Consider the following 11,738-nt stretch of genomic DNA (forward strand, 5'->3'; position numbering starts at 1 on the left):
GAAGGAAATAATGTTTCATTATTTGCAACAGGATACTAAATAGTCCAGACATCAGAAAGCACGTAGTAGATTTATATAACCATTTCAGGGTACCTTTAAATAACATTTAACTTATTATATACAAAGAAATGCCTACTCAAAATGGATAGAACTAGAAACTTTAAAATACATACACATTTTACTTGACAATATAAAAATCAGTTTACTGCTTACAAGTTGGATTTTTATTTTTAAAAGCAGTATGCAATTAAAATCACAGTAATAATTAGTGTATAGTTGCATCATGCATTTTGTTGTTAATTTTTTAGGTATGGTACCTCTCTGACGCTTGTTATAAAATATCAAATCCCACTATACCTTGCGTAAATGTTTACCCTACAGAATGTTTTCCAAAACTTCACAGTGATATACAATCTTTAAATGGTTCAGTGAATGATCAAAAAATAAAGTCAGATGTTCAACCAGGTCACCTGAGTGATTCTTTCCCAAACAACAGTAATTCAGTTGTTACTTGGTCAACATGTCGTTTAATTGAACGTTCTCAGCATCCTTTAGTATGTGATTATCGGACACGAACTCCTGGACGACGATCGTCACTTGATAAGAAAGAAAGTAAAATGCTAGTATGGTTTACCTCTGGACGTGATGGTCGAGTTTTTGGTCGTAAATTATTTCTTCCAGGTGATAATAAATCAGTTACCGTCAATAAAGAAAACAAATCTGGTGTTGAGAGTGACCGATGGAAATTGGATTTAGAGGCTCATACACCAATGACTATAACAAACGCTGATATCGGACCAAGTGGCCACTGGCTTGTAACTGGATCAACAGACAAGACTGCAAAAGTTAGTTTTTTTATCATTTGAGTTGCAGGCATTCTCTAAATTATTCTATCAGGTTCAATGAATTTTTTTCTCCTTTCATCGTTTCACGGACATCGTACTTTGTACTGAGAAACAGGGTGACGAAGCTAATCGTCAAAGGTTTTGATTAATAATATAAGGTCAGTTATTGTGTGATTGATTTAAATCTAACTTCCCTCATTATAATCTTTGAAGCTGGTTAGCGTCATTAGTAGCCGATCATACCACTGTCTTGTTCTTGAGTTATTAAATCCTGTCAGTCGTTTTTAATAAACATCGTTCGTAAGCACGTCACAGTAACTTTTGCATAAAACCGTTTGAGAAGATTTGTTAAAGAAAGTGTCTTATGTATTTCATTTCCAAAATTGATTGTAATTTTAAACATTTGGTAATAAGTAAGTGATTTTTTAAAGATATTGTATATTCAGCCTACAGATTATTTGTATGATTTCTGTATGAATTTTTTGTTTTATCAAGGTATGGTTTTTACCTTCCGGAATACTGGCTTTTGACACAGGTATGCATCCAATGTGTGTCCGTTCTGTGGCTTTCCAACCAGTGGTTGAGTTAGGTGATGAACTAATTATGGTAACCGGTGACGATGGAGGTACTTTACGTGTTTGGCGATTGACGACTCAAATGTAAGTATTGTGTGGTTACATTTTTCATTTTTACTATGTGGTTATGAGTCTTGGTTTTTTTGAATGACATTTTAGTTATTAAAATGAATGAATAGCATACATATTGATAGATGAAATACAGTGATATCACATAGCCAATTAATAACTGCTCATGAGATTGGATTATTTTCCTTACCCCGCTAATGAACTGATATTAAAAGACTCTATTTTTTTATCCAATAAAATGATAAGTTTATATGCGAAATATTCACACACACACAAAATATTTTTATGTTATAAACCGTTGGACAATGTTAATTGTCAATTTTTCTTCCTGAACTAACAGGGTCAAAGATTCCAATTGATTGGATTGGCTGTCATTTTTCGAGTATTTCATATGTATCTTTACATCGTGTTAATATGCATTATCATAACTCTTATATTCAATGACAGATAAGTGATTATATTAATTTATAAACATTTCCACCAAACTCATCTAAGATCGTTTCTGTTGAGGATGAAAATGACTCTTAAAATTAGATGGAAATCTGAATTCTGTATAGTGAACCCTGTTTTTGATAAATGTTTTTTAATAAAATCGGTTCTTAACGATAGTATTTCAAACGGAACTCCTTTTTAATTTTCACAATCTATGAAATCTCATTTTAAAGAGAAATTAATTTTTTGATAGGAATGAAATTTAATCTTAAAATTAGGATGAGTTTTATCTTTAACATCGGTAATATATCCTAGATGTCTTTAAGTGACATTGTTTTTTGTTGTAAGATACCGGTAATCGTTGTTTTAGTACTTGAAGATCCAGTAGTTCAATAACCTTTCTACCTACTTCGTGGCTCTGTTAGGCATTTGATATATCCGATTATTATTCAACAAGATTAGTGATAGTTTATCACATGAACATACGTTTATTTAGTTCTATTTCCTTTTGAATCTTATATTTCAGTTAAATTTGCTCACACTTTTCCTAAGCCAAATGATAACTAATTTATCCTATTTTCATATTTTAGGTTATGTAGTCAAATAGCATATATTCCCAAAACTGTTAGTAATGAGAAAATTTCATATTTAGGACGACCCTTGATCCATGATTTACATCGATGTGGTGTCGACCATAATCAAAAATCTACAGTATATATTCCAAGCTCTGATTCGGTGCAACGTTTCTCATCTGGAAGTGGTTATGTTAACGATAATCGTCTCTTTAATAAACGACCTGACTACTACTCAACAGCTGCTGGATATGGATCAACTTGGTTACATAAATTAACATGGTCACCAGATGGAAGATTATTAGCTGGTCTCTCTGATCGTTTATGTGTTTGGCCGTTTGAATCTATCCAACAATTTGATCTACCAAACGATGATTCTAATGATTCTTCAGATAATACAAGCAGTCCTGCTACTTTTATAAGACATGTTAGTGTTCAAGATAAAGTGCCCGCTTTAAATACACCGAAGTTCGAAATACAACAATGTCGTGTATTAAGAGTTCTTTCTTCTGGTGCATGCAATTTAACTGGGACATCACCACCTTTAATGGTTAGTTCAAGTCGTTTATTGGAGATTAATTCTAATGATAAAAATTATGGTCCATTTTCATCAATTGATCTTCCGCCTACTATTGTAACAGTCGATTCTAATACAGGCACATTATACATATTTGATCCAATTGGTTCTTTGTTTTAGTCTATTTTCATAAAACACTGTTGATTTATTTTGTTTCATTTTCTTGGATCAATCTATGATGATCATATTTAAATAGTCTGGTTACTGTATGTTTTAAGTATTATTTTGTTTATGTGTGTATACAAAATTGTGATTGATATAATTTTGTTTTATCATAATTATTTTTCGGCTTTTCAAATGTCGTAAATATTAGTTATTGTCTCTGTTTACTCGTTTATTCATTTGTTTGAAGATTTTTGTACATATAGATTTGCTTCACTCTGTATATATGTATGCATTATTCTTCAACCTTTGTTAAATAAAATAGAGTTTGAATGATAATGTGTTAGAATTTCTTTGAAAAAATTATCGTCATTCTGTATTCTAGACAATATATTATTAAGATGAAGCAGACGGAATCATTTTGGTTGGACAAATAATAACGGTAGCGTGTTCACACAAAGACTTATGGGTCTTGTACCTGTTCCTTCGTTAGGGTCCTAGTGTGGGCACCCCTTCATATCCTTGTACTTTTTATTTAGCTAGGTGGTTTTGTAGAGATTCGATACAGTTTCACCACAAGTCAATAACTACTGAAATCTAGAGAGCACCAGAAAGTTCTCCTGTGTCATTTTTATATTAATCACTGGGTCAACCTCAGTATTATCAGCTGTCACAGAATATCTTTAGTCATATAAAGAATGAATAATAGTTTCCAGATGACAAGTTAACTTGATGTTCTTCATCGTTTTCCTCCTAGAATACTGTTATGGCTTTCTACTCAAGGTATTTGGGAGAATAAGTCATTTACTGAACTATTTATTTGTGAAAATTTTGTTTACAGTGTGATGAAATATTAAGAATTATTTACTTATCATTTAAATAATAGTTGACTACAGTATTCCACTACCCGAGTGGGATTTACATTTGGCTCCTTGGTATGACAGGTAAATTTTATTGTTTAAAACACACTACTTGCAAGTAGCTTGTGTTATCAATGAAAATTATGTCTTCGGATGCAAAACTCTCAAATTAACACATTTATACTACTACACATCTAGATTTCCGACTAAATAATAAGATATTCTTCTGGTATATATTAGACTAATGAATTTCTGAAGAGCAAGTACATCTTGAAATAGATGTTTTAATCGCTGCTTTAGATGAACCATTGCTTTCAAAATAAATAAACTGTTTTAAGCTTAGTGTACTTGGGTACATTCTACATGGTCAACAGTAATAAGATTTCGACAATAGTAAGTTATAATAGTCATATTTCATATTTTTTCTCACTAAGAAATAACGGGAAGTTGTCGTTGTCACTGAGGGTTTTATTTTTTGAGGAGTTTTGGATTCTAGGTTGGTTGAATCATAACTAGAATTCCCGGACTTTATATAGTGTATCTTGAGTTTTAAATTCTATGTAACAGTAAATGATGTTTTCTCACTTAAAAAAATCTGCTCTATCAACGTCAATGTATGAGGACAGAAAAGTGATATCTTTAAATGTCACTTTTCTATTCATAAATGTCTCACTCAAATACAATTTGTTTTCTGTACAATCATATCGATCATAATAAAATATACGTCGGAGTCCCAAAAATCTACCTTCAAGAGCTACTCTTATCCTACTCATTCAGGATGTGATTCAGATTTAATGATGATTTTTATGGACAAATTGGTGTTGCAATAGAATCTCCACCTATTCTCTTTCCAACAGAATGTTTTATGACTAGTCTGGGGAACACTGTCCTTTGAGCAATAATCGACAGATTCTATTTCCATGAGAGATATATGCATGATATCGTCATCATAGTGAAGAAAACAGCGAGCCTAATAATATATTCCATGAGTTAGATAAGTGCCAGTAGTCTGTCACGTTACCACTGGAGTCCTAGTTGGACTTGTGATTTTATTTTCTTGATGTATTATTGAAATAAAAACCAAGAAGATCTCAACAATGATCGTTTTACAAAAAGCCTACATGGAAGGGACAGTATACAAACTCCCAGAGTTTAAAGGAGAAACTGAATGTATTCTCTATTCTGAAGAGCCAGACGAATATACGCAGATGACATGATAGACGGTGGATTGAAGAAAATCTGGCGATGACATGGATGAGCGGTCTCTCACCCCGGTCTACTGGTAGTAACCAAATGCCAAAACGTCGAATTGAAAGTATCCACACATTTAAAAAGAAAGTCTTTTTCACAGACTGTGTTCAAAGGCGACACAGCATCAAATATACCAAAGAAATACTTTTTATTCAGCTGATCTCCGAATTGTTCTATCTATCACGAACATCACTCAGGGAATTGTCGAGAATAAATTTCCGCTTTGGACAATCTCAATGTCCATTTATCAATTTATTTGTCCTTGTCAAGGAAGTTATTTTGGCCGTTTATATACAATCATTCCCCCAGTTCAAACATGATCTATGTAGTAGAAACAGCTGTGTTCAATCCCTTATTCTTACATAATCCTTTTATTGCTTGTAATTTTTGCTTATCGTAAGTATCAGTTGGTGTTTGATTTTCCGCCCCTAGATGCCCTGGTACGGCCGAGAGTGGGGAGAGTTCGCTCTCCCTCTCCAAATGCTCTCACATGGCCACGCGAATATAACCTCTGCCAGGGAAGTCCTACTCACTGCCTTCTCGCACCACGGGTGTTGTTTACGAAATTGAGAGGACGAAAAGCGAATGTCCGGCGCTTTAACCGGGTTGGTGGACAAGGCGAGTCCACCTAGGGGAGTTGGAAAACCCTGATTTCAAACCAATGGTGCACACGGGCTCCAGTATCCTGAGGGAACAAATGGCGTATGAATCAATCGTTGGTCACCGGCTACCATAGGACTGCATCTCCTTAAGATGCTCCACTGCCTTGTGGATTAGACCTTTAGGTCGAAGGTTCCGGGTGTGGCCCCCTAAGAAAACCACGTGCTTCAGTTTGTGCACCTGGACAGTATCACAGCCCTCACACAAATCAAATGAGATTTGTGAGGCGCATATTTATCTGGTGCTATTTTGTACCAATATTTATGTGTTTAAATAAATAAATAAATAAATGTTGGGTTATTCTTAGTAGTTAGATCATTATATATATTATATTAGCATCAATGGCAAAGCTTAAATCTTCTTAAGCATTTTCGAAATCGGTTCGCTGTAAATTAACAATTGTATTCTACACTTGAAAGCATGAGTCAATTGAAGTTAGACCACCATGTAAAACCTAGAAGCACTGGAAGGCCGTTTCGTCCTATTGTGGGACTCCTCAGCAGTGCACATCCACAATCTCGCCCACAAGATTCGAACTCAGGACCTACCAGTCTCGCACCAGAGCACTTAACCTCTAGACCACTGAACCGGCATCCGATAGTGTTATTGTCTAACTACAACTCCACAAAACCCCTTCTAATTGTATTCTAGTTAACATAATCGCATTAAAAGAAAGCTTGAAATAAAGAATGCAACTATTATTGTCACACTTTTAAATAGATTCTTTTATTTATTTTGGTTTTTACTTATATTTAAAAAAATAATATAAAAAATAATTTATAGGATATAAATATACACGTTTTTAAAAATATCGGATTTTACATATGATCAAATTTCACTATTTCACTATTTATAAACTCGTTTCTGTACATGTATAATGGGATATTGTTTAGTTAAATCTGAATATATAAAGAAATAATTGAATTGGAAATATTTATTTGTTATATTCATTGTTCAAGCGTTTAATGCGTTTGGTCAATTCATTCATTGTATTAAATGACTATTTAGAAAAGAAAATAATGAGGATATTTTGAGCATATATCTTTCAGCAGTTTTCTCTTTGTAGTTTCTGCACGTTTCTGTATAAAGAATTGCTTCTAATTGTAACTCATGAAGGACACTTGATGGTCATATGATTGAATGCTAAACGAAGAAATATATATATATATATTCACAAATGTTTATCGTGTGCTCACTCAAGTTTAGTATACACAAGTAGATCGAAGTAAACATTTTGCCTCTCTGTTATTTGATATATATAAGTAATAAAATGATTCCCATTTTTATTATTATTATTATTATTGTAGAATTTTCAGCGCAAAGTATTTCAACAAGTTTCCGCTTCTTATTTCTTGATCGATCATAACGATAAATATTGAGTGATCGCCAATTAGATGTTAGAAGTTCAGGAATCGACATTTAAATAATGTAAATTCTTGTCGATCTATATTGTCAGGAACCACAATGTCTCTGATTGTTCTCTTTCCTAACTTGTACGGCGAAATAAGCAAAAACTATCATTGGGAACAATCATATAGTTAACTAATTGCGTATTTTGCTTCCATTATAAGGATCAATGAATAAACCCCTCAAGGAGCATAGACCATCCTTGATGGCTTTTCAAACAACTCCGTTCTGGGTTTTCATTTCCAGTGGTTCACGAGTGCTACACATAGTCTAGATTTCTACCTCCGATTTCCGGAGACATGTGTTTTTTGGTCTGACTCTTTTATTTTTACCTTCAGGATTCCAAATTACGACTTGCTTTGTGATGCAGTTTGATGGTTTCCAGAAAGTACCTTATTCAGCTCCAGTGTCTCTTCCTGATTTCCTATTTATCTGGAAGTTTGTTTGCTTTTCGCCAGAGTAAGTTGTTGCCAATGGTGTCTGGTCAAAGGATCTGGAGTATATTACGTTGATGGCTGTTTATAAATACCTGTACATTTTTGTCTATAGTTGAATTGGTTTGTAGCTAGTTGATCTGGCTCCCATTTGGATGAAATTATGTGTCATAAACATAAATCTTCTGTCTAATTCCGTATACTGCATCTAGGCTAACCACGTTTATGTGACGGCAATAATAAGAAGTCAAATACGAATTTGGCTGAATTGATTTATTCCAGGCATTCGTTTACCCAGACCGACATTAAAAATTAGAAGCGAAAGAGCGAAGAGAAACAGAGGAAGCCAACGTGCCCACCACACTTAAAAAAACGTTCGAGTCCCGAGGTGAACATCAACTCTGGGATACAGGTACACTCAGCTGATAAGTCCCAAATAAAACGAAACGCACGTCTTGGATTCCACTACTAGCTACCATCATCTCCGCTTATAATGCTTGCGATCCGTACAGGATGTACATATAACAATAAGAGACTGATCAATTACAGTAGTAAACATCAATGGGAACATTCAAACAAAAAATAGAAAATGAATTTATCGTTAATCACTGTTTATAACGAGAGAAAAAGACATGTAATGAATAGCGTAAATAATACAGACACACATACACACGCTTATATAAAACTAATTAAGCTTGTAAACGAAAAATTGACAAGGTAAAAACATGTATATGGTTAACAAATTGAGTAGAATAAATTAATTAATCTGCACAAAACCTACGATAACACTTGTGGGCGTGACATAGTAATAGACGTTACAAGTTCTCCAGGTTTTAGCTCCATACAATAAAACTGTCATGAGCAAAAAAATATTCAACATCATTCACTTTATTACTACTAAACAGAACAATTGAGATATTAAAATCATTTACAAAATAAGACAAAACAAACATCGGTAGGATTGTAATCAGTGGGACAACTACTTTGTTAGTGATTATATTGTGGTGTGGTCTACTTATATCCTCATAAGTAGTATATAATGATATTCAGACATGGAATGTATTTTGGCAGAAGATCGATAAGGAAGGAACTGAAATGAAGCGCAATTGGTAGAAAAGTACATGAACAATGAAATTAGAGAAGATGGATTGATATTTACAGAAGGAACAGTGAAGAGTGAGACAATTGCTTGTTATTTTGCCAATTAACTGTTTGCTGCATGGTTATCAGATCTTAGTAAGATAGTTTGTAATGTGTGCTTTAATATATTCGATTGTTTCCACTCGTGTTCTTGTCCACAACAATATAAAAGTTTATATATAATTTATGCTTATCGATAACCTATTTTTTAGAAAGTTTAAATTAACTATAAAAAATATACCGGTATATTATCTATGTAATTCAATTTGTTTTTTCAATAGTTACATTATGTTTCGATAATGTGATAAGAAGACGAAGATTACCAGAACTATGTGATGATATATTAGCGCAATACATTTCGAACAATCTGATCACACATATACTTGTTAAGAACATTTATATATAAAAATAAAAGGTCAACTAGACTTAGAATTGGGGGGTAAGAGGAGACAAGGATAATAATAATAATAATGTGAAAACAATCTGACACATCATCACTCTGGATAATAAGCTAATATTACCAGGGTAAGTTTAAGGAGAGAACAAACTGTTTTTGGATACACAAAGGGGGTTTGAATTTTCATATGGCTAAAGCTTCAATAAACCTTAGTATGCGCTACACTATGATCAATTTTTGTTTAAATACATAATGAACAAAAAGAAAAACAAGATTAATTATATATTTAACAACTTTAGACATTTATAATATTATTGTTTACGACTGCTAAATGTTAAACAATAACCGAAATACTTTTTCAATTCTCATTTATATTCTTTAAACTATGTAGTTTATTTTCCTTTTGTTTTGTTTTTCTTTTATTCTTTTTTCAGTTTTTGTTGCCAAAATAAAAAAATAAAAAATAAAACTATAAATAGGAATAATATATTTGTAAAATCTCAAATACTGTGAAACTATTCGCTCTAATTTAGACGAGAGTTCTTATAGAAAACTATAAAGTTCAGAATGTAGTCACTCAGTTTTTTTACAGAAAAAATTCCGAAAAAAAGATTTTTGTCAATATTTATTGGTTAGTCACTTATAGATTAATGAGAAAGATAAATGTTCAAATGACGTTTATTTAATGACAAAGAAAAAAAAAGAAGATGAAGAAGGGGTTTTTCAAGGAACTGAAAAAGAAAAGATTCTATTCAATTATATACAACTACATTGTAGATTATATACATTGTAACGAGTTTTTCTATGATCAAAGATGAATATTTTTTTTTGACAGAATGATTCATCTTCGTTATTTCTCAACAATAAAAGGAAGATATCAACTAGTGAATTCAATGAAACTTGATCAAATGATTTATATTTATTTCTATTTGGTGACTATCACTGCATATATTACTTATTTTCTATTAGTATTAAGTAATTTTCGATATAAAAATATTTGACAAAACAACATTCATGATATTCAATTTTTATTCATTTATTGACACTTATCAAATTGATATACAAGGGAACAAACAAAAAATCAATATACTGGTTTAGTTAAATGTTAAATATTTTGTATATTTCAAAAGAATCTACTCTAGTATTCATTGATATATAAGATACCCTGGTACGGCAGAGAGTGGGGAAAGTAAGCTCTCCCTCTCCAAATGCTCTCACATGGCCACGCGAATATAACCTCTGCCAGGGAAGTCCTACTCACTGCCTTCTCACACCACGGGTGTTGTTTACGAAATTGAGAGGACGAAAAGCGAATGTCCGGTGCTTTAACCGGGTTGGTGGACACGGAAAATCAACCACGAAGAGTTGGAAAACCCTGATTCCAAACCAATGGTGCACATGGGCTCCAGTATCCTGAAGGAACAAATGGCGTATGAATCAACCGTTGGTCACCGGCTACCATAGGACTGCATCTCCTCACGATGCTCCACTGCCTTGTGGATCAGACCTTTAGGTCAAAGGCTCGGGGTGTGGCCCCCTAAGAAAACCACCTGCTTCGATCTGGGCACCCGAGCAGTATCACAGCCCTCACACAAATCAAGTGAAATTTGTGCGGCGTATATGTATCTGGTGCTTCCTTGTACCAATATTTATGTGTTTAAGTAAATAAATTCAATTAAGTTGACAAAAACTAAAGAGAATACCTATTTAAGGATTTTGAAAAACCGTGTAATTTAATAATCAATGTATTTTTCCTTAGCTAACAATCTTTTATATAAGATAAATGATGAAGAAAAACAATAAGACAGTTTGTTGAACGCTACAAGAAGAAATCAATAACCATGAATGTTAAAAATGATATTGGTACACTTTCAATAATAGGGTTTGATTTTGAGAGCATTAGTTCTAAGCTGGTTTATTTGAAAAGTTAATATATATGGAGACTAATTTTTAATTGAAGGTTTTGTTAGTAAGGAGTAACTCGATGAAGTTATAATTTTTATTCTAGAATTTTTCACTAACTGATATTTTATGTACATTGTTGTCAGTTATATTGAAGACCCAATTCGTCTCATATGAGATTTAAAAGCATTATATCAGAAACACAACAAATTATCATGAATGGCTTGATAAAATGTTTGTGAATAATTCAACAGAGGTTAGATAACGCATTTGAAAAAATTGGTTCTTCAGAATTATTTTATAACAACTATTCGCAAAATCTACAAGATCTTTTGTAAAGAATAATCATTTCAAGGAAATAAAATTTTGTAACATCATGTATTCTGTTTATTCATATTTATAAGGTGACTATTTATGTAATTCATGTTTTACCCTACCGTTGAAGAAATTTTGAGTTAAACAACGTGCTTAAACTTTGCAAATTCGTCCCTCAAAAACCACAAATAATTAACTCG

The 11,738-nt window shown here is 32.7% G+C and overlaps 1 protein-coding gene across 1 annotated transcript in view; it reads left to right on the forward strand.

Moving 5' to 3' along the window:
* Positions 1–3,509, forward strand: part of Smp_140260 (hypothetical protein) — a gene marked incomplete at its 5' end in the record, with an annotated part of 37,507 nt that extends 33,998 nt beyond the window's left edge. Inside the window, 3 exon segments of the mRNA XM_018788626.1 lie at positions 309–845; positions 1,341–1,504; positions 2,512–3,509. Coding sequence (XP_018654150.1) covers positions 309–845; positions 1,341–1,504; positions 2,512–3,190 — 1,380 coding nt within the window. The 3' untranslated portion in view covers positions 3,191–3,509.
* Between the last annotated feature and the right edge of the window lie 8,229 nt (positions 3,510–11,738).

The sequence above is a fragment of the Schistosoma mansoni genome, chromosome W, assembly GCF_000237925.1.
Source record: "Schistosoma mansoni strain Puerto Rico chromosome W, complete genome".
Lineage (NCBI taxonomy): Eukaryota > Metazoa > Platyhelminthes > Trematoda > Strigeidida > Schistosomatidae > Schistosoma > Schistosoma mansoni.